Here is a 22,925-nt window from a genome sequence, read left to right as displayed (position 1 = left end):
GTGGCATTTGATCAGCACTGACCCCGAGGGTGAAGTGCTACCCCTGGAATCAGTGATGTTCCCAGCCGTGTCTCCTTTGTTCTTTTGAAACTTGTCATTTAAATTGCAGTTCAGCCAGGCACTGCTTTGAGATTTGATGGGAACACAGGAAAATGCAGCATGATTTACATGTACTAAACTTGCAGGTCTGAAGTATCACCCTAAAATTAGACTCTTGCCAGTGATAATCACCATTCCTTTTTCATTATATTTTCACAAGATTATTTCTATGACAATACTTTTAGGAGGGTTGATATGAAAATGTCAAAATGTAATTTCATTACAGAAGATGCGAATGTATCTAAGGACATGAACTTTCATAATTACATCTTTGAAAAGACATAGACTGCTGTTATTAATAGGAGTTCAAGCCAATTTGAATTAAATGCATGGGATATTAATTTACATCTACTTAAAACCAGGATATAGAGCACATGGGAAACATTGCTTTAACAATGTTTACTTTTTAAGACACATCAGTTTTGTATTATAAACCTATCAACAATGGAGAGAGAACTGGGGAGACTGAGTGGGTGGTGGTCAGAATCCCATTTTACTGTGGGCTACATATGCTTATATACTATTCTAGGAAGGCTAGCAATTTTTTACTACAATGATTGGGTTAGTCATTGTCACTGTGATATTTTATGAAAAATCCCTTTGCCAGGATTTCTTCTCCTGGCAACATGAGAAGCCTCAGCTTCTCCATGTTTTGCTCCTCTGGAATGTGATTTGGAGAATTGTTTACCCAGCATGTGAATTTTTTTTAATTAATGGCCAATCAAAGCCAGCTGTGTCAGACTCTCTGAGTCCGTCATGGGTTTTTATTATCATTCTTGTTCTAGCCTTCTGATGTCTCCTTTCTCTTTCTTTAGTATAGTTTCAGTATATCATTTTAATATAAAGAATTATCATAAAATAATAAATCAGCCTTCTGAGAACTTGTAGTCAATTCTCATCTCTCACCTCATCCTGGGGACCCTCACAACAACACCACAGCAGTTGGTGACCACAAGTCATCACATAAACTTATACATTTTGCAACATCTCTTGCTTGTAAAAGTTGATTCAATCTTCTTGCCTGTCACCAATCTGATCCAATCCTCCCATAATCTTCAAAGTTCTGCTTCTTTTTACCAAGGCATACCGATTATCAAATCTCTTATGTTAATCAGGTCCAAAGTATCATAAACCCACTAAAATATCTGGGCAACTGACAACATGAAAATCAGACAGACAATGCTTTTTTGAGATTTGATGGGAATCAAATGGGAATCACAGGAAAATGCGATTTACATATATTAAACTTATAGGTCTGAAGAAGAGTATCTGAACCAAGGTTGTAGTGAGGTCAGGGCTGGTTTCTTCTCCCATATAACAAGTGAGAGGACTAGATGAAATGGCCTTAAGTTTAGATTGGATATTACAAAAAAATTCTTCATGGAACAGGCAGTTAGGCTTTGAAACAGGCTGTCCAGGGAAGTGCTGGAATCACCATCCCTCCAAGGGTTCAAAAGGTGCATGAATGGAGCAGGTGGGGATATGGTTTAGTGGTGAAAAAGGTGGTACTGGGTTGATAGCTGGACTCCATGGTCTTATGAGTCTTGTCCAAACTTCATGATTCTATGATTCCATAAAAATGAAAGTAACTCCTTCCCTGTTTGTGAATACTCAGCTGGGTTTCAAGTAAGCTCACATCTCCTGAACACAGCAAGAACAGTTTTTTATTTATGGACGCACAGTGAAGCCCTAAAACATCTTCCAACAAACCATTTCCCTGTCAGATTTCAGCAGGATCATTCTCCCAGAGATCCAGCCAGCTCTAGCAACAAGCAGATTCTCCTTGCAGCTGGAGAAGTCATTCCCACTCGCGCATGGCAAGCAGCTCTCCCCGATCACCACGTACTTTGGCCAGCCACAGCGCTCTGCTAAATTCAGTGGTGCCCTCTAAGCCCCAGGAGCACCCACTGGCTCCTGCTCCTGGCAGCCTTGCACACTCCCAGCCAGGGCAGCACTGCCATGACAATGACCTGCAGAAACATTTTTCCTCTTGCTTCCTGCTCCTCGTATCCCAACTATTTGTGAAGCTGAAGGAACAGCATGAGGTCCTGAGCATATTCTGAGATCAAGCAGAAAAACTGGCAAATTAAGGGCATTTTAGCTACACATGGCTAGGTAGATTAGCATTTCTGTCTCATACAGATCCTTTTTGTTTGCAAAAGGATGTTTGTTAGCAAAACCAATTATCTGCATCTATCTAAAGCATACTTTTGAGAAGGATGTTTTTCTATAAAACATGCCTCAGGTGACAGAAAAATGTCACTGAATTGAAAATAAAAAGCATGTCTTATCTAACAAGGGATAAGCAAGGAGTGCAAAGTTTTTCAGGGGAAAAAATTAGGATGCTGAATATAGCCGAAGTTTAAGATAATTAGAAGCATTTTCATGGACTGGACTTTACAATTTTTCATTGCATGAAAACTAGATGATACATTTAAAAGATGGTATATTGACTACTATAGGGCAAACAGACACTTGAGCATATATAGTTTGAATGTGCATCACCCAAAAAAGAGTGAATATTTCAGAAAGTCACCATGTCTCAACAGCATAATCATTCTGCTTTTCTCAATTGGTCCTTCAGGGTTTTTTTTCTTTTTAGACAGATACAAACAGAATAAACATGCAAGAAAGTAAGAATACTGTAAAATTTAATAATAAAACACCCAAAGGAAATCTGCTAATCTGCTAGAAACATCTTTACAACAGTAGGATTTCAAGTTTCATTTTGCTCTCTTAGAGCAGACATGAAAATTTCACAAACAGAAAAAATGCAGGAAAGACATTTTAAAGATGAACAAAACTTGTTCTAGTAAGATTTATCATACTGTATGTATTTAAACTAACAAGGATATTATAGCTGAATCAGTTAGCTAATTGAAGTTTTCTAATTATCAGAGTGTTGCTGGAACAACATTATGATTTCAAGCAGCATTGCACGAAGCGCTTGGTCACCTCAACAAGACAGCACAGGACTGCCACCTTGTGAACAACAAAAAAAAAAAAAACAGAACTGCATTAGCAGGACAAAATTCAACTGCCCCCAGACACTATAAAATACTTTTTCCTTACTTTCTAACAGAAGTCATTCATCTTATTTATTAACCCTCTAGAAAATACACAGAAAAAATATTTCAGCATTGCTTATGGTATAAAATTCTTGCTAATTTTGAACATGAACATGTGTTGTCAAGGAAGTTATAAGGAATGAAACATAGAATGCTCACAAACAGCAGGAAATGTAGTTCACAGCATAAAGCATTATCAAACTTCCTATCTTGCCAAATAACAACATATTTTTAACTAAAATAATAAAAAGGTTCAATTGTTTCTACTTTTTCCTCAATTTCAAAACAATTCAGCCATTCTGTGACTGTTCAGCTATCATTATTCCAACAGTTACTGAAAAATCATCTAAGAAAAATTAAAACTGAGCCTTTTTTTCAAAGCAGCCATTAGAGAAATGTTAGCTATGTTATTTTTGGTTTTACCTTAAATACTTCAAGGAATTAATGCGACTTTATTCTAAATTGATAACTAAGAAAATTTACAAGAAATTAACATTTTAAAGCTGTTGTAAGAAATTTCACTGACACCTGCTGAGAATTAACAGAAGTAAGCAATTATGGTTCTATTGAATGTAGAAGACCTTGGCAACATGAAGCAGGATAAATACAGCCCTTTTTGCATGTCTTTAAGGAAAACAGTTAACAAATTTAAAACAACTACAATGGAAATATCTCAGGGGCAAAATACAAAATACTAAAATCCATTTTTCAATGGATTTCAACAGTGTTACTGCTATTTGTCAAAATTCTAGGAAATACTGATGGAATTGGCTTTATGACCAGTTCTGATACAATATAATGCCTCTGATTTCTGGACTGACTTGGCTAACATTGAATATTACCTGCAAACACCCTAAGGCTCATAGACAAAAGTGAAAATGTAGATTTATTCTACAAATACATTCTCCTTTCATACTTTAGTAATTCATCAACTTCCCTCTTTAAATAAACTTTTATCAACTTAGCCTGCTTTCAAATGAGCAAAATATATTAAGCATCATTTTACTTTTAAATTAAAACCTGTAAGTATGGTGATAAATTCCATTATAAAACATTATGCCATTTCATAGTACTGCTTGAACAGCCCCAACAGGTCACAGACATCTCTCTATGTGTCATTTTTCTAGTGTCTCCTGGCGTGGAGCTCATTAGAAAGGTATTGTGCTCTAAATTTTGGTGGATGTTTTGCATTCACTTTTCACAACAAAAAAAAAAGTTTTAAAATTGTTTTTAAAATTGTACATATTTAAACTGGTTCTTTTCACTTGAAACACAGCTGCTACTTCTGTTAAAAATACGAATCATGAACAGTCTCTCAACAGAGTTGATCAAGGATGGCACTTGAAACCAGTAAAAACAGACATGCTGGATAAAACACCTGTTGACTACACAGGGATCCAAGAAGGTCAATGGCATCCTGGCTAGTATCAAGAATAGTGTGGCCAGCAGGAGCAGGGAGGTCATTCTTCCGCTGTACTGAGCACTGGTGAGGCCACACCTTGAGTGCTGCGTCCAGTTCTGGCCCCTCAGTTTAAGAGGGACATTGAGATGCTTGAGCGTGTCCAGAGGAGAGCAACGAGGCTGGTGAGGGGCTTGGAACACAAGAAGAACGACTGAGGGAGCTGGGGTTGTTCAGCCTGGAGAAAAGGAGACTCAGAGGTGACCTTATCACTCTCTTCAGCTTCCTGAAGGGTGACTGTGGTGAGCTGGGGGTCGGTCTCTTTCTCCAGGCAACAACAGACAGAACAAGAGGAGACAGCCTCAAGCTGTGCCAAGGGAGATACAGGCTAGAATTAAGGAGGAAGTTTTTCACAGAAAGAGTGGTCAAATACTGGAATCATCTACCCAGGGAGGTGGTGGAGTCACCATCCCTTGATGTGTTTAAAAAAGACTGGATGTGGCACTTGGTGCCATGATCTAGCTGAGGTGTTAGAACATGGGTTGGACTCGATGATCTTGAAGGTCACTTCCAACCTAGAAATTCTGTGATTCTGTGAAACACCTGCTCCCCTACATAAAACCAGAAAAAAACCTTGGATCCAAGATACAACTTGGAATACTAGACAGAGCTCCATGCCTTTCCAAGTTACCATTCCAACTCAGTATTTCAGGGCACAAATGAAGTTGTACTTAAGCAGGCAAATGCTCTTTAACATATGATTTTATTGGCATGGCATACAAAAACAAAATTGGAAGCAGAAGGCACATAAGACTTCCCCTCCCAAATCTGTGATACTGAAATCACCAACACAACATCCTGGACTCTGCCAGAACCACAATGGATTCCTCAAAAGCAATCCATTTCAGGTTTCTTTTGTCCCTTCAATGTGAAGAAGTAAATAGGTACTGATTGAAAATGGCTTTCCCTATGGTACATATTGACAACAAATTCCCAGGCTGGCAACAGGCCAAGAAGCAAAAAGTGACCTGGCAAATATCCTGAACTCAATACAAACACCTACTCACTGAAGAGTGGCTGGAGGGTTTCCTTGGGAGAAAAAGGGATGCAGAGGCATTGATCAGAATCTGAGCTCATCACACCCATCACAGGGCTAGTACAGGGAAGGAACTGGAGCCAGGACAGGGATTTTACAGTGGGGTAAAAGAAACCAGGAACAGTACTGACCTGAGCTTGTAACTCCCAGAACTGATCTCTTGAGAAACTATTCCAATTCCAAGTGAGTTGAGTGGCAATAATATCAGGTTTGCACAGATTTGGCTGGAGCATTATCTTTAGAGAACAATAATGAATTTAAAGAAGCTACACAGTGCCTGAAGTTTTGGAGACCACATTCCCCTGCCACATACTGCAGCAATCAAATATTTTTGAGACTTAATGTAAGTGATTTACTTACAGGAACTATTAAAGCCTTCATTTACTCTGATGATAGTGCACACTAGATGCTTTTAAATATATATACATCAATATATGTAAATATACATCACTTTGTCAAACAGAATATATACACTCAAGTTCCATTAAACGTGAAAAATACGTAAAAGAATAGTTCAATAATGCCATTAGTAATCCTTGAAGATCACACATCAAAGATCTTTGAAACACTCAGTGCAACTCAGAAGTGCACTCAAGAGTTGATTTCAGCACAAACCTGTGAGCACAGAACCACAGGACATAAAAGCTCAATTATTAAAGAGGGCTGCAATCCACTGCACGTTGCAGTCTGACATCTGTAAACTAGTCCCTGTCTAACAGGTAACATTACCAACTGCCATTTATGCTTTATTCTACAGTAACACTTATTCCTCCAAAGAAGGTGCACACACACAGCATCCACTGTGTTTTCTAAATATCAGTTTAAAATAAAAAGTTCAAAATTCTCTAGTGGTTTAAGAGCCTATTCTGCTTACAAAACTAATGTAAGCATTTACTGACAAAAAAAGTAATGAAAATTCAGAGAGACGTAGGAGGCTTTGAAAACATTGTACTTTAATAGTGGTTTATACTTTGACCACTAGTAAACCTAGAAGGAAATGGCCTGATCTGCGGAATAAATATGCACACAGATAAATAAACAAAAAGGTTGAGTAGACTGAGATCCTTCTTTTGTAAAAAAGAAACCTCTGAAACATATTTATAAACTATTTTACCTTCAAGGGCATGTTATATAATATTTTATTATCATGAAAAATGACAGTAAACATCTCCCTTATTTTACATTAATTGCAGAAAGGTGTTCTCACATTTCCCCTCATATTGAATTTTTATATTTTCATAAATTCAATATATGGAATATCTTCACATTATAACAGATCTTGCATTTGGTTGCAACAATGTAAGCAAAGAGCTTACTTCCCAATTCCAGCTAGGGAAAATAATCCTTACATGATGCAAAATATACTGTTTCATTCCAGAGTCCAGTCCTGAAACAGAACTGTGTTTTCCTACAGGTATAAAAGTATCAAAAAAAAAAAAGTCACCACATAAATCTTTGTACTTCATCACTATTTTCCCATTGGAATGTTCTATTTAGAAAAAGATAAAAAGTTACAGTATTTACCAAAATATAAAAAGCCAGCTCCAGAAGTTGTCTATATAGAGACAGAAATGGAATATTGAGTCTATATATTAAGAATGGCAAAATAAAGTAACGAAATTCTAGTAATTTTTGAGGAACTGTGACTGCTAATAAACATATAAAATACATTAAGATCCAGAATATTGATTTTGATTTTAGTGTATCAGCAAAACTCCAGCCAGCAAATAGATAGAATGGAACTAACAGGTATTTTACAAGCTCGTGTCTTTGGAACACTTTTCTCCAAACATAAAATGTATAATGTCTGTTGTCTGCTAGTAAATACTTATGGACATAGGTAAATTTCCAGATCAGGAATAAAGAGATGACAGTGACTAAGCTATACTGCACAGGGTGCTTTTTCAATGACAACAGGAATTTCCTGATTTTAGTGGGGGTCAGTAAATGAGGAAATGAAAAAAAAACAGTAAAGGACAGAAAATAGAACAGCTGAGGAAAGTGCAAACAGGCTTCATGACTACTTCTGTCACCAACAACTATTCCACCATTGATGAAGACAAAAACAAAGAAGAGAGATACTAAAATGATGTATGGCCAAGTTAAAGCAGTAAGTGTAACTAAATTTTTGGGTGACAAGAGATATTTAACAAGAAACTGCAGTATTCTGGTCAAATCTGAAAATGATCCTTTCCTGGAAGAAATCTTTTCATCTTTCTTTTTCTGCAACTCAATCTTCCAGGCTTCACTTAGCTTCTCTGCAACAACATTTCCAGCACAAAAAACTGTCCACACAATATTTGTCTGACGGAACATGAAGCCACAAAATCCAAGGAGAGCAGAAGTTTTATGGTTACCATAAAGGCACATTAAATAGGAAAAAAGAGTAAAAAACACTGATCCTGGATCCGTATAATAAAGGAATGTAAAAAAATAAAGGGTGGGAAACGCTGCAAGAGTTAATGCAGACAAGATTCTCTGGAAACCAGACACAGCCTAAAGAAGAAGCAGAAAAATGTAGTTAGACAATGCCCAATAAAATAAAATAGTACATTAAAAGAAAACTAGTATAACTCTTGAGAATTCTATTAACACAATAGACATCTCCTATGGTCTTTGTTTCCATTATTGCACAAATGCTGTATTTTTCTTAAGTTCCTGCTATGTTAATACAGTTACACAATGTTAAAATCCGAGTGAAAAGCACAGAACATTACTACAGGTGATTTAAAAAGATGGCAATGAAAATACACCAACTTCTTTCATATGTCAGGTGTGCACATATTTGAGTTATTAAAATCATGGTGGGGGCATAACTGCTCCCATACTTTGGATGAAAGGGCTGCATCAATGGGCAGAAGAAGATAAAATCAATGGTTTATTCCCCTGCAATCTCACCATGAGATTCTGTTTATCTGTGTGACAGCACCATTCTCTGCCTCTACTACCACCTCTTTTGAACCCAGTCCACAGGGAGGCCAACTCCAAGTTTCTGATCTTTAATGTAGCTTTTATTACATATCCTCATTATAATTAATGAGTCAGAAAAGAAATTTTAAAAAAGGTAAGAGACCATGAAGTTGAAACCTCTTCCCAATTATCCCACTCACTACATGACAACACCACAAATAAATCACAACATTAAAAATGCTGCATGATGTTTCTGAATGATGTAGTGTGGGGTGAAACAGCCACTCACCACCTTACAAGGAAGGGGAAAAGAGGAAACACTGAAGTCAAAGAAATGTCAAAGGATAACTAAATGCCTAGACTACCGTCATGAAACTTGTTCTTACATTTATGTTCCCACTTTGAAGTATAAAACTAAAAGTGGAAACCATTTATTTAATCTGATCTAATTCTCTACAGTGTTATAATTTGCTTAAAAATGAAGAGGTTTCCTCTAGGAAAATACACCAATTTTCTTTGTAGCAAAGGAATCCTTCAGTTATCAGGGAACAGGAAAAAAATGTTTTAAGGTTAAAAGTCAAAAAAAGTAACTTTACTAATGTACAGGATTTTAAATAGGCCATTAACCACTAAAACAATTAATTTACTGCAGTGGTGGATGCTTCAGACTTTTAAATAAACAGCATTCTTGTATGCAAGCTGAACTGTTATGGTCTGGATGTGTGGACAGCTAGACAGGTAAGAACTGGCTGGGCTGTGAATTTGTTACACTCTACCCAAAGGACAGTAACAACCCAAGGACCTCAGGGATCAATACTGGGACCTGCTCCATTTAATGGCTTTATCAAAGACAAGACAGACAAGAGTACACTGTCACCAAGCCTGTAGTTGACACTGTATGAGCAGGACCAGGCAATCTGCTCAAAGCACAGGTGTCATTCAGTGACCCACACAGGCTGGAGGAATGGGGTAATGAAAATATGAAATTCAACAAGGCCAAATCCAAATGCCTGCAGCTGAAAAACAAGAAATTCCCTTAAATGACACAGACTGCTCACAGAGCAGCAGAGGAGCCACTGTCCAAGTTGTGTGAGGACTTAAGCAATTCCAATGACATGAGCATCCAGACCTTTGGATAATAAGTCTGCATATCTACTAACTTTTATTTTAACAGGACTTCATCTACTTATGTGCAAGAATGAATTTTTAGAGAACTGTACCTTGTGCGAGAAAAAAAAAAATTAAAAAAAAAATTAGAGAAGAGGAATGTACCTTCTTGGCCAAACTGGTAATGGTACTCGCAGTTACAGAAAACTGAAGTAGTGAAGGGAACACACACTAAGCCATCAAAGTTGCTTGCACGAGTGCATAACATCCCTTTACTTTGACCGTACCTTATTCTTCTGATGGATCTTGCACAGAAGCAAGTACAGTAAGTAGAAGTTGCCAGCACTGAAGAGAAGATTGATAAACCTGAGCATTCCCACAGAGCACACCACGCTTCCCGTCCAGCCGAGGAGCCACGCCGCGGGCTTCACCACTCCCACCGAGAGCAGGTACAGGCCGGGCAGCGTGGTGATCATGGGGTCCCACTGCAAAGGGGACAGACATGGGGCCGCTGCCTCCACAGGCCCCGAGCCCCGCCACGCCTACACCACCCCCACACGACCCCAGGTCTGCCGCAGGCTCCGAGAGCTCCCGGCACTGCTGCCCTGAGGGTTCTGAACTCTGCCCTGCCCGGCTGCTGCTGCGGCTCCACCCGCTACACAACCCGCGTCCGGCCAGCCCCGACCCCGAGCGCTGCTGTGCCGCTGCTGCTGCTGCAAGGGTGAGCCCCTCCTGACCTGCAGGAAGCGGCCCTGACAATAGGCCTGCGCCTGCGGGACGTGGAACACCTCGTCCATGTAGGGCCCGCGCTGGCGGCGGCTGACGGCGGCGAAGAGCAGGCAGGACAGCAGGAAGGCGCCGCTCATGACGCCCGAGAAGCCGTAGGCCTGGGCGCGCTCCATGCCGGCTCCGCGCCGGCCGCGATGGGGCCGCCTTTCCGGGGCGGGGCGAGGGGCGGCACCCGGCCGGGCGGGAAGGGACGCGGGGCCGGGAACCGGGGCATTCCTGTGGGAAGGCGAGCCTCGGTGTGGGCGGCCTCTGTGTTGTTAGCGCTGTGTTTTCCACGGGCCGAGCGGCCGGTACCCCGGGGATGGAGCGAACGCACCGGCTGGAGCTGTTCCCTGAGCGCAGCGTCACGCTGCTCCTCTTCCAGCACGTGAAAAATGCCGCTGCTCTGCGGAAAAAAGCCATGGAGGGGTCCATTGAGGGAGCACTGATAAACCCCGCGATGGTGAGTGAGTGCGAGTGGATGCCCGCGGGAGCTCAGCCAGGCCGGCCCGTGCTCTCCGTGGCTGTCACACGAGCCGCTCTGCGCGTCCTCCGGGCCCCGCGAGTGCCCGCCTCTGATTTCATTACTGCGTCCTACAGCGGAAAGGGTCGGCTGTTAAACAGAGCCTTGGCAAGATTGGCCAAAACCATTGTTTTGATTAATTTCACATCCTGCTTGATGGCGTTTAAATCTGCTTCATGTGTAAACTCTAGTGCTAATTAATTTATGCTGTCTAAAGTTTACTATTTGGTGCCTTTGTTCTTATTTAACCCGTAAATAGTTTCAGAATCTAGTATTTTTTTGTTAGAATTAGAATTAGGCTATCAAAATGAAGTGGTCAGGATTTTTTTCAGATTTCAAAACAGTAATTTCTGTATTATTTTTGTATAATTTCTGTTGTGTTTTACAGATTGTAGATCCTTTTCAGATTCTTGTGGCAGCCAACAAAGCAGTGCATCTACAGAAGATAGGTAAAATGAAGACTAGAACACTCTATGCAGAAATTATTTTCAGCCTTTCACCAAGCAACAATGTAAGATCCATTGAACAAATTTATTTTTTGCCAGAAAAGCTTGCTAGGATCCACAGAGCCAAACTAAGTACATGTATTCCTTTAACACTCTACGTAGCTACTAGTAGAAGTTTTTAATTGTTATTTTTAATGTCACTAATGTGCTATTATGGTTTGTAGCTTGTCAGAATTCCTTTAATGTAAAATGTTTGTCAATTTATAGTCTTGGCGTATCTGACACAGTAACTGAAAAGGTTCCTTATATGTAGTGAGAAAGTGACTCATAATATTTTTTTCTCTTTTTTCAGATTTCAGATGCGTTTAAAAAGTTTGGCATTTCAGACAGTGACACAGCAGTACTCATTGTGCTGGTTGTGGATGGAGACAAGAATGTAAATCTGGCAGATATAACATCTCAGGTGGAAGGCCAGCAGGTTTCCCTAGATGAACTCCCTCAGCTAACAGACACTGCCAAAGTTAAAAAGGTGTGGAAAAGAGAGGACTGACATGGAGAAAAGGGACAGTTTATTTAGTTGTCTGATTAAATATCAACAGAAATAACTAACTTAGGATCTGTATTTCTTTAGCACAACTGAAAACTTGTTTTAAGTGGACGTTGATTATTTCTTTGAATTTTTTAGTTGAAACAAATTTTAGTTGTCACACCCTGACATCACAAAATTTAAGTCTTCGAATTATTAATGTTGTCAGGGAATTAGAGCATAAAAATAAATTCCTGATTGCTGCCTACTATCCAAGAACTTTTGATTCCTGTTTTTCAGGCAAATATTAATTTAATTAAAAATTTCAGTTCAGAGCATTTTCATAAGCTTCAGTAGATAGATAGTCCCAGGAGGGGTGGTTAAAATAGGAACAGATTAATTAGCTGTTAGGAGCTGTCTTGGGGTATTTATGCTTTTAACAGATTACTATATGCTAAATAGGTATTTTGAAGCATATGTCTTCTACATGATAAAATTCAAGTAACTTCAATCATCTTTATCATGTCTGTCAAAGTATTGATAAGAGACATATGAATAAAATTGGACAGATCATAACATTTAACATATGGAGCTAAAAGTGCTGCTCTTACTCAGTTTCGTAGCTTTCCTTATTCTTGCAGTTTCAGAATTTGCTTCAGTCCAAATTTTGTCTTGCAGTCACAAGAAGATAGGAATTTCCAATATAAAAGTGGGGGAGAGGGGAATAATCTTTTCTTGGTACATAGTTTTAGAAGGTATGTCATCAGTTCTTTTCTTCCTTATACATCTTTCCTGTTTTTCTTGTTGTTTTTTTCTGCAGATGTACAAAGTCACTCCACAGGAAGAAAAAATCGGCACCTTATTGGATAGTGTTGTTTGCAGAATGTCAACAAAAGATGTTTTGTGAAAAGATGGAAATAAATTTCAGAGGAAGTGAAGTAGTACTGAGTAGTGTGATTGACATCTGAGCTTTAACCAAGCTTGGACACCAGGGTGACCTGAGCTGTGTTCTAAGCACAGAGAGCATGCCAAGCAGAATTTGCCACTGACATTATGGTACTTTTTCTTGACAAGGGAGAGTTGGCAGTACTTTAAGCTGAACTTAAACAAAAGGCTTGGAAATTTGTACTTAATTTTGTCTTTTGTCAAATGTTTTGGTAGTCCCAGAGAGAGTTCAAACATTGTAAATCATTTTTATTAACTGTGCTCTGATTTGTTTTGGTTTGGTAACCTGATGGATGTTATCCTTTTAACAATACTACTGCCAGAAAAGGCATCTTTACAGCCCAAGTATTTCTGATGGACTAGAAAGAGGAAATTTTCCATAAACAATCAGCAACATCTCCCTCTTTGTGCTCCTGGGATAGAGTTGCTCCCCACCCTTTGAGGACAGGAAGGGGCAGAGGGGTGCCAATGCCAGCCGGTGGCAGAGTGGAGCAGGGGCATCAGAGATGTGCACAATGAAGAATGAGGTCCGTGTGGATAATGCTGTGGTGGTGTTAGCACCTGACACTCTGATGACATCCACTGCTGGCTTTAAAGGATAAGGAGCTTTTACTTACTTTACACTGATTTATGCATGGTGGTGCTGAACTCATAGAGCCTGGTTACAGGTGCAGAATTCACAGACAAATTTGTGCCATAGGTTGTATCCACTTAAATTGTCAATAGAGCTTACAAAGTATTCTTAAAGGACATAAAACTTGATTTTTTGAACCACTGCTAATAAAGGCCATCAAAGGGAACTAGGAGGACTATTGATTTCCAGTAGTCACCAGGTGCAACAACTGTGAATGTGTATCATTTAATCACATGCAAGCATCCTGTTTAAGTACTGTTCTAATTAGGTAGAAATCCATACTGTTTGTTATTTTTATGCTGTATGGTTTTTCTAAGATTTGCATAAAACTATAGCTGTCTGCATTTTTTTTTCCTGATGTTTTCTGAGGTATTATCTTTGGAAGAGAATGCCTCACATTCTTACACATACATTTTGAAGGAGAAGTAGATCTTAGAGTTGATAACAGTACAGTAAACAGACCAATGAACTGACATATAGGCCTGGTTTTGGCTGTGTTTCTGTGTTTAATACAGAAATTTACAGCTTCAGTTTTGCATTTTGATTTCATTTAAGTCTTCCCTTAGTTAAAACACAGTAGTAGAAATACCATCGTTTTCTTACCAACCAGACCAATGGCAAATTTAGTTACGAAATATTAAGGGAATGACAAGGTTTATCAAAGGATTAGGGACAAATGGCTGTGCTGACATCTTGCTTTAAAGATGGCTTTACAGAATGCATCATCGTCTCTAAAGGGAAATGTGATGCAGTAGTAAAAAATGGAGCTTGGAAGGACTTGAGTCTTCAAAAGTCTGTCACATCAGCATGTGAGAATGACCATGGAAAATAAGAGACTTGTTTTCCTTTTCTGACAGTCCACTTGGTACATGGAATATATCATAAGGTTCACTGGCTGAACGACAATGTTTTTGTTAGTTTAAAATATCAGCAGACAGGCTTACTTAAACCACTGCCTTTTTTGAACACATGTAAAACATCTGTCCAGTCTGTTTAGTACAGGAGAAATAGTAATCAAATGATTGCTGCATAAAGTTTTGACACACAAGTTCCAAACTTGGGTTCCCAGTTTCTACCTCTCCATCTATTTCATTTGTGTAGAGACATTAAATAGGTCATTACTGTTGACATAAGTTAAATTGTGATTTACTGTGAGACCCAAATGAGGTGTTTTCATGGGTGGATTTACAGGAAATTATTTTGGGAGCTGAAGTCTCCAGTGTCATTCAGTCAGGCAGATGATTTGAGTCTGTTTGTGTTGCAGGTCTATGCCCTGCAAGACCACAGGTTTTCTCTAGATGTGGTTGCATTATCCAAGTTAAATGAGTTATTTACAAAAACTGGTAATAAAAGTAGATTTTGTTCACCCTGCAAAGATACAGTTGTCTTTCTGAACACATTAAAAATTATTTAATTTAAATCTCTAATGTTACTGTTAAATCAAATAAGGCTGTTTTCCAGGAAAGCAAAATTTTAAGAAAAATGTTTTTCAAAACATTTAACGTTCTGCAGCAGTCACTTCTGAACTTTCATACCTCGTCTCCTCTATCACAAAGTGAAAGAGGAAACTGAAGTATTTTCAATACTTTATTTGGACCTCCAGTGCTTCAGAGGCAGGATTATACCTGCAGAATTTATAAATTTAACAATTAAATACTACATCATGATGTGTGGTCAATTGTTCTAGGTTTGTTTTTTTCCCTTGGTGGGGTGCATTTGGGATTTTGTGTTTGACTTCCAGCACACTGAGGCCATTGCCTGTCCCAGAGCCCTGATCACCGTGGGTTTTTGTGCTGCTGTCAGAATGTGTAGGTCCCTCTCCCATCTTTTGTATTTCAAATGTATATTGACAAGGGAGGGCCCATCCTTTTGTGTACACTTGTAGTGTTCACCCTACATGTTTTATGACCGGGTCCCTATGTTCTGTGACAATGTATTTAATTTTCTAGTAATCTGTTTTCTTAAGTATTCCTTTGTGTGCTTGTCCTGGTTTAGGGCAAATTTGGAGGAGAATTTCCAAATTAGGGCCCCTCCCCCCAACTGGTTCGGGAAGGATTCCTCCGAGAGAAGTGGAAAGAATCTGTTTATTTAACAAGCACAGCACCCCCCAGCACACAAAATGAACAATACTAGATGGCAACACTCTGAAAAGAGATGACAAATTCAGAAAGTCTCTCTTGGGGGTGGTCACTCGTTCTCAGTCCCTCCGGCGCTGGGGCAGCTGCTGCAGGCCGCAAGGTGCAGGATCTTGGTGTTTCCCAGGTCCCAGTCCGGACCAGGTTCGAAATGGTCAGAAAAAGGAAAGGAGAAACAGTCCAGGAAGAAATTGGACAGTTTAGCTAAACTAGCTAATGAGCAAAAGCAAGCAGAAGCGAAGCAAGCAAGAGCGAGAGAGAGCAAAGTGAAAAGCAAAAGCAGAAAAAGCAAAAGCTGCAGTCTCTGTGTCCCGCCAGGCTGATAAGAAAACCAAAACAAAACTTTCCCTCTTCAGAGCCAGTCTTAAAGATATAATATCCATAATATCTTAAAGATATAATATCCATAATATCCAGTCTTAAAGACATAATATCCAACATTAACAGAACACCTGAATGGGGATACAAGCATCATAACGTCACCCTAGGACAGTGCTGCTCTCGAGGGAGCATCAGCAAAGCACTGCTCCCATGTTAAAGCAGGCTGAGGTGGTGTCTGTGCAGGTGGGGTTACACGGGTTGGAGGAACAGCAACTCCAGCACCTCACTGCCTGCTGAGAGCTGACACCGGTGTCTCTGGTGCTACACTGACCCTTGTTAACACTCCTGGAGCTCTTCTCAGAGACATTTCAGTTTATATACCCCTCCTGATTATGGATGGATACCAAAATGGGGTACACAATACTTTAAGAATTGTGTTGTCTGCAAGTACTACCTAATTACAAATGTGTATCTGAGTCTGTAAAATGTCTAAATATCTTCCAGAGTTTTGGGGTTTTGTGGTTTTTGTTTTGTTTGGTTTTTTTTTATTGGGATACTGTGTATTAGTTTAGGCAATGCTAAAATTTGGGGTTTAAGCTGAGTTTAGGCTTCCAAGGCTGTCCAAGGCTTGGACAGTCACTGTCCCTCAGAGCTGCCAGTCCACTAACGTGTGCTCATCAGCTGTAGACAACCAGCAAACAGTTGACCAGAAACTGCCAAATGGCTCTATGTTCAGAAAGCTTGCAGGTTGTCTGAGTGGGATTACTTCCTTGAAAATGTGGGAGTATGGAATGCCCCCCATCAGTGATGGGCTGGTGTACGTAGGAGCTGGTGCTGCCATGAGATGTTCATGAATTATGGAAAAGCAAGTGGTGGTTGCAGATAAATATATACAAGGTGAAGACTGAGCCAGCTGGTTCTGTGACAAAGGCACAGAACAAAGCAGCTTATTCCATAATTTTATTCCTGAGTTCACAAAGTCATTACCATAAGTTAAAGATAATGGATGCAAGTCCCATATAAACTCTTCAGCAATGGAGATGAGAATTTGACTTTTTCAGTGATCTTCCTTTGCCAGCACAATAGCTGAGTTTGTTGATTATTTTTTCCTATGTTGTTGTGACACGGCAGATTATCCCTGCTTACAGTGTATGTTTTACCATGGATTGGGACAGGCAAACTCAGCAGAGGTAGAGACTCAGCAAGTTCACAAATGGAAAGCTGGGGTGGACATACAAAGTATTGACCAATAAAACAGAAGTTGAACTCTTCTTTCTAGAATATCATGCTTAAAGTTTCATATACATGCTGAGGGTACTATAAATGTGTACAGGTCAAAGAGGTCTCTGTTATTCACAAAATTATGTTCTGTACATGGCTTGTTAAATTGCTTCATAGATTCACTTCCACAAGTAGCAAGCACTTAAGCAGTTTCAAGTAAACTGAAATACGCTGAGACCATTTTTTGTACCTCTTGAGTATGGATAATTGAGACACAAATACTTCTTTAAATATGTGACAAAGTTCCTATACTGCTGCTATAAGGATGAATCCTTTCTTGACCAGGCTCCCCAGAGTGCCCCTAGAAGGATCATGATGATCACTGTGTAAAGGGTGTGGACTGTAACAAGATCGTCTCCATGCTGGTACTTGAATGCAGAGGTGCTGTGCCAGTTCTCACTTCTGTTTCCATTAGGTTTCTGTCTGTGAGCACGGAGAGAATGTATCCTGACATAATAAAAAGCAAGATTAAGGTTAAAATTATTCTTCTTTATTAAGAGTTCAGTAGTGTTTGTAATGAAACCCAGAGTGTGCATTGAATCATTGACTAGATTTGGGAAAGAGCTCTTCAGATTGTCTGGAGCTAATAAAATAATTTCTATAATTGGAAATGCAAAACATTTACCAGCCATTTGGTATTTCTCTCCCACTGACAGGCACAGTGACAGGATATGGGCTTGTTAGAGGAAAAACAATGTTCTTACTCCTCACTATTGATACAGATCATTGTATGAGAAAAAACATACCCTTTCATTTTGCAATATTTTGAAAGTGGCGGGGGTTCAAATAAAAAATTACAGTTTTCAAAGCTTTGATGTATGGGAATAAGCACAGCATGTGATCTTCCCATCCTGTTTTGGCATTTTTTTCTATCTCTGCTTTTCAGAGGGGACTTGTGTCAAGGTTTTCATTAGGCAAAGATACCAGTCAGGAGTAACTACACAAAGCACATCTGCAGGATTCTCTGCAGTAACATTTGACATTGCTTTGTTACCTTTCCCGAAGGGTTTGAAACTAGAAGTATTCACCTATGGCAACAGACTTTCTTCACTGAAAATTGCCTGCTAAGCCCCAGTGCTGCATCCTTGTTCCTGCTGCTTTCGCCTTTTTTTTTTTTTTAAGAGAAAAGAAATGTTTAATGTGCACAATTACATCTGAACTGGAATACCAGAAGGAGATTAACTAGCTTGTGATTTTCACATTTGTTAGGAAGGGGTCTGAGATGGATTAGATGTATTGCAGGTCTGGTTCATAAGTGTTCCTGCTGTTACTGTGACAGTAGAGATTACCACAAATGTTAGCACAGATAGAGCTTATGAGTAAAAACAAACTTTAAACCACAAATTACATACTTAGGCACACTTGGAAGAGAACTGTCAAAACTGATTTGTTAAAACTGAAAGACTAGGAAATGCAATCTCCAAAAGGGAATTAATCAATAAAACAGAAGTTCTGCTGTTGAGCTTTTTCAGAAGGTAATTGCAGAATTAGACATTTAACATTTTTATCAGGACAATCTGTCATGTGTAGCTGCAAATCAAATAACAGTTCATGATCATTTGGGAGCATCATGTGAAGACCATGAGAGGAATATTCTGGCAACAGTTTGCTTTTCTGTTCCTACCTGAGGGGAATGCAGTATATGCAGCTTACCTTCTGCAAGCATTCATGGTGTCTGGCTGATTGAGTTCCCACTGCGTCAGATTTCTTCTTGCAGAGAGGTAAAAAGCTTATTTTATCCTCGTTTCCTTGCACAAAATGAGAAAATTTTCTCTCAGTACCAACAAAAAGAATCTTCTTTCCAAGCCCACCAACTTGACCAACAGTAATCTCAGAACACTTATGTGTCAATGAAAGCTCTCAAATTAATGGTTTCTGAAGCTGATTTTGACACAGTTCTTCAAGAAATTCCCTTGAGCAGTTCACAAGGCAAATGATGAGTAATCCCAGTGACTGGCTTCTTTTAGCTGCTGGGATCTCTTGTTATAAACAGTAGCTTGCTGCTGAAGTGTTGCCAAATTTATAACAACACAAGTAATGCACAGATGGAGGGTGGTGGTGATGAAAAATGCAGGATGAGCTGTAACAGAATTACTTTCTATTAGATCACAAGCTATTTTGGGGTAAAACTTAGTTCCTTTCTACAACTGCAATTTGGTTTAAATTGCCTTGAGTGAAATTTCAAGCCACCATCAATTACATATGCTGCAATACTCAAATATTTTTTATGAAAAAAGCAGACGGCTTTTCAAAAAAAACTTTGACTTTTATAATATGATCACATTCAATAAGCAGTCAATAATATCACCACATTTTGACATCCAGGGTTAGTAACAGTTGCATACATCCTATTATTCCTGACACCTGGAGGCATTCATTACCAAGAGGCTGTGCCAATGCAGAGTTCCTCCCAAGCTGGGTGTTGCATGACCAGCTGGGTTAATGGTGGGTTTAGAATCACCAGTTCAATTCCCCTGTAGTGATCTGTAGGGCTTGTAAACAAACACATTTCAATTTGCAATTTATAAAGACAGACCAAAAACCTTCTTTCCCAAAACAAGTTATTGCATCATCTTTAAAATAACTGTAATTCTCATTTAACTGTTACTTTCAGCTTATTGTCACATATAATTGCTATTAAGACAAATCTGAACTTGTAGTTCTGGTGCATTTCTAAAGGCTTTTGCCTTTCCCTCACATATGTCCTGGTTACAGCATTTAAGTTTTTATAAAAATAAAACTGGTTCCTTTTAGTTTTATTAAAACAACTAGTAATTTCCAAATATGTCCTGGAAGAATCACTTACACTTCAGAAAATTAAAATTGAGTTTGTTGACCCATGTGACTAAAACTGTGTCACTGGAACCAGTGAAGCTACCAAGGACAGAGACTCATTCTTCATTATTAGTAATATATTAAATATAGAAAAACAGAAATATTACAATGACTTGGATGAAGGAATTCAGACATCAGTAAAGAATTACTGAGTTGAATCAGTTCTAGATTTTCAGATCCTGAGAATATAAGAAGTTACAACTCTTGGATTTTGTTTCTTAAATATTCTTCTTAAATAACAGATAGATGGATAGATGCAACAATAAAAGCTGTATTCTGCTCCAGGGACACTGCAACTACAAAGGCCTGCCAAGGGGAGCACAGCACTGCTCCAGCATTGCTCCCTGCACGCCTTTCTGCCCAGCAGCACCCAGGTGCTTGGCACCTGAGCCCCAGTGACAGCCTGCTTCACCTGTTCCACTTAGGGTTAGGCTCGGGCTTAGGGTTGAGAAAAGCACAAAGCCTAGAACTTCAGGGACATTGCAGCTACAAAAGGCATGCAAACAGGAGCAACTCATGTCATCTCCCTACACCTGATGACAATAGCTTTGTTTCAGAATTTTCTGTATTTTTGACCATTGAATTTCTTGTCATTATAACCCTGTCCCAGTCTGTTTGTTTCACTTTTTTCTCTGACTTTGAGATTTCATTTCCTTTCACAAAATGAAATTCTTCATTTTGTGAAATGAAATGAAATCTTGTGATTTCAAACTGTACCAGTTCAGCAAGGTTTGTTCCATTTCCCCATGCTTCATGTCACCCCATTACCTTATAATTTTTTCACTTTGGTTCAGAAATTTCAACAATGAGATCTTGAAAACAGAGAAGAAAGTGTAAAAAACACTCTGGAAGGGAGATATGATATGATAAAATAAAATGCAATTAAAAAAAAAAAAAGGAAATTTGGGAATGCAGTGATTCCAACCAAACCAATTGGGATGAAATGAGGTGCAGTGAAAAAGACCAAAATTTACCAAAATTACATTTACAAAAGTCCCAAAATCAGAGAATGAAGTCAAACAAAAAGACAGAAGAAGAAATTGATGGAATGGAATGCTTAAAAAAAACAAACAAACAAACAAAAAAAAACCAACAAAACAAACCTGCAACCAAGGGAAAATGATCAAATGGCATGGGATGACATCAAGTGCAGGGAAATAGACCACACCTTTCCAAACTGATCCTCATTGAAATTGAGGAATGAGGAAATGAAGAATTTCCTGTCATGAAAAGAAATGAAGTCTTGAAAACTGAGAAGAAAAAGCAAAATAAACAGACTAGGTAGGAATTATAATGACATGAAATTGAATGGAAAGAAATAAAAGAAACCAATAAATTGAAATCATTACATCCATAAGAGTAATTCAAGGAGCAATGAGGAAAACATCAAAGAGAATGGGTAGAAAATTCTGATGTAAAAAGATGGAAGACAGAAACTGTGACAATGAGGATTGGCCTATTTTAGAAGCAACTAAGCTGGACAGTTCCCCATGACCACTGCCAGCCAGGAGGGACTCCCCAAGGGAGGGAGAAGTGTGAGGTGAGCCTGTTAATACTCAGCAGAAACCTATTTGTCCCAGCCATTTACCGTGTGTGTCACATACATACTGCTTGTGGGGCTCCATGAAAGGTAAAAAAATGACAAATGGTGAACTGGAGAAAGGATTAGAGATGTATCTTATCTATATAAAAATCTGCAGGTTATGATTAACTATTCTTATTCAGCTCCAGCAGATTGATTTAGTCATCTAAAAATACTTATAACAGAATACACCACTGGAACTCAATTTTTCATACCATGCATGCATGAAGAGAAAACCTTAAGTATCACACTAAGCACTGCACAGCATTAAGTGTCAGAAGAAAGCTGAAGAGTGGTGTTTTCCTAGTGTTTTTTATGAACATGGTTCTGCTTTTAAAACTATTCTAACAATCAGGCTGCTTTAATGGAACTCATAATTAATAGTCTGTAGCTGGGACCAACATCCATGGATGTCATTATTCCTTATGCCACTTCAGGATTAGATATATATCCCCTTCAGAGAAATGTGAGAAATAGCTCCTCACTTTTCATTGTTTAGAAGGTTTATTAAACCTTATCAAAACTACAACAGAAGACTGAATAAAGTAAAAAGGTTACAGCACCGAGAGAAAAATATTTTCCCCACCATGTGTTTAGCCCCCTCACAATGGGGGTGTCCCCTCTTTAGCCCTTCAACCCCTCCCAAAGTTCTGTCCATCAACCCCTTCTTCACTGTCCAGTGGTGGAGATCTCTTCCTCAAGTCCTGACTGGAGGTCAGATGTCGCCATAGTGCCAAGCTGGCCCTCCCAGATGTCCCAACTCCAGCTGTCCCTTGATAACCACGAGGGGGTAAAACTATTAATCTATAAAACTTTTCTTAACCTATATACATGATATTTGTCTATTAATTTTGAGAGTCAATCATCGCATTACTCATCTATCATGGAAGGGGATATCACAGAATCTTTTAGGCTGGAATCCAAACTTTGAACACCACCTTGACAACCAGACCTGGCACTGAGTGCCACATCCACTCTTTCCCCCACCACCTGCCCGGCCAGCCCATTCCAATGTCTAGTCATGCTTGCTGTGATTAAATTCTTCTTATGCCCAAGCTGAACCGCCGTTTAGCTTCACTTCTAAAGTTAAGACACTAAGACAACCATATCCAGCGAAGGTGTCAAGGAAACCAAAGGAATGGGCGCGGAGGAGGCCGCACCGCAGCCAGCACGGCGCCTGTGTCCGGAGGCACAACAGCACGGCCTCATGGCGAGACCTTCGGCAATGCCCACACCCTGCTGAAGCTGAG

The 22,925-nt window shown here is 39.3% G+C and overlaps 2 protein-coding genes across 2 annotated transcripts; one reads left to right on the top strand and one right to left on the bottom strand.

Annotated features, from left to right (window-relative positions):
* Positions 1–2,733: 2,733 nt before the first annotated feature.
* ALG10 (ALG10 alpha-1,2-glucosyltransferase) lies at positions 2,734–10,584 on the bottom strand. Its single transcript, XM_066550792.1, has 3 exons — positions 10,417–10,584; positions 9,967–10,164; positions 2,734–8,158 (listed from the first exon to the last, which is right to left on the bottom strand). Exons 1-3 carry the CDS (start codon positions 10,579–10,581, stop codon positions 7,103–7,105), a joined length of 1,419 nt encoding a protein of 472 aa, XP_066406889.1. The 5' UTR covers positions 10,582–10,584; the 3' UTR covers positions 2,734–7,102.
* A 59-nt stretch (positions 10,585–10,643) lies between these two features.
* TPRKB (TP53RK binding protein) lies at positions 10,644–12,880 on the top strand. Its single transcript, XM_066549894.1, has 4 exons — positions 10,644–10,910; positions 11,359–11,481; positions 11,769–11,945; positions 12,763–12,880. The coding sequence occupies exons 1-4, from the start codon at positions 10,770–10,772 to the stop codon at positions 12,847–12,849; spliced, it is 528 nt and encodes a 175-aa protein (XP_066405991.1). The 5' UTR covers positions 10,644–10,769; the 3' UTR covers positions 12,850–12,880.
* Positions 12,881–22,925: the final 10,045 nt, after the last annotated feature.

The sequence above is a fragment of the Molothrus aeneus genome, chromosome 5 (assembly GCF_037042795.1).
Source record: "Molothrus aeneus isolate 106 chromosome 5, BPBGC_Maene_1.0, whole genome shotgun sequence".
Lineage (NCBI taxonomy): Eukaryota > Metazoa > Chordata > Aves > Passeriformes > Icteridae > Molothrus > Molothrus aeneus.
The sequence above is the reverse complement of the archived record's forward strand: the minus strand, read 5'-3'. Positions and strand labels throughout refer to the sequence as shown.

What these genes read in the sequence shown, in the direction of transcription:
- ALG10 (XM_066550792.1), bottom strand. Translation starts at nt 10,581, where the DNA reads ATGGAGCGCGCCCAGGCCTACGGCTTCTCGGGCGTCATGAGCGGCGCC. An exon ending in GTCAGGGCCGCTTCCTGCAG is followed by an intron (nt 10,165 to 10,416) that starts GTCAGGAGGGGC and finishes TCCCCTTTGCAG; the next exon opens with TGGGACCCCATGATCACCAC. An exon ending in AGATCCATCAGAAGAATAAG is followed by an intron (nt 8,159 to 9,966) that starts GTACGGTCAAAG and finishes CTTCTTCTTTAG; the next exon opens with GCTGTGTCTGGTTTCCAGAG.
- TPRKB (XM_066549894.1), top strand. Translation starts at nt 10,770, where the DNA reads ATGGAGCGAACGCACCGGCTGGAGCTGTTCCCTGAGCGCAGCGTCACG. An exon ending in GCCTTTCACCAAGCAACAAT is followed by an intron (nt 11,482 to 11,768) that starts GTAAGATCCATT and finishes CTCTTTTTTCAG; the next exon opens with ATTTCAGATGCGTTTAAAAA. An exon ending in ACACTGCCAAAGTTAAAAAG is followed by an intron (nt 11,946 to 12,762) that starts GTGTGGAAAAGA and finishes TTTTTTCTGCAG; the next exon opens with ATGTACAAAGTCACTCCACA.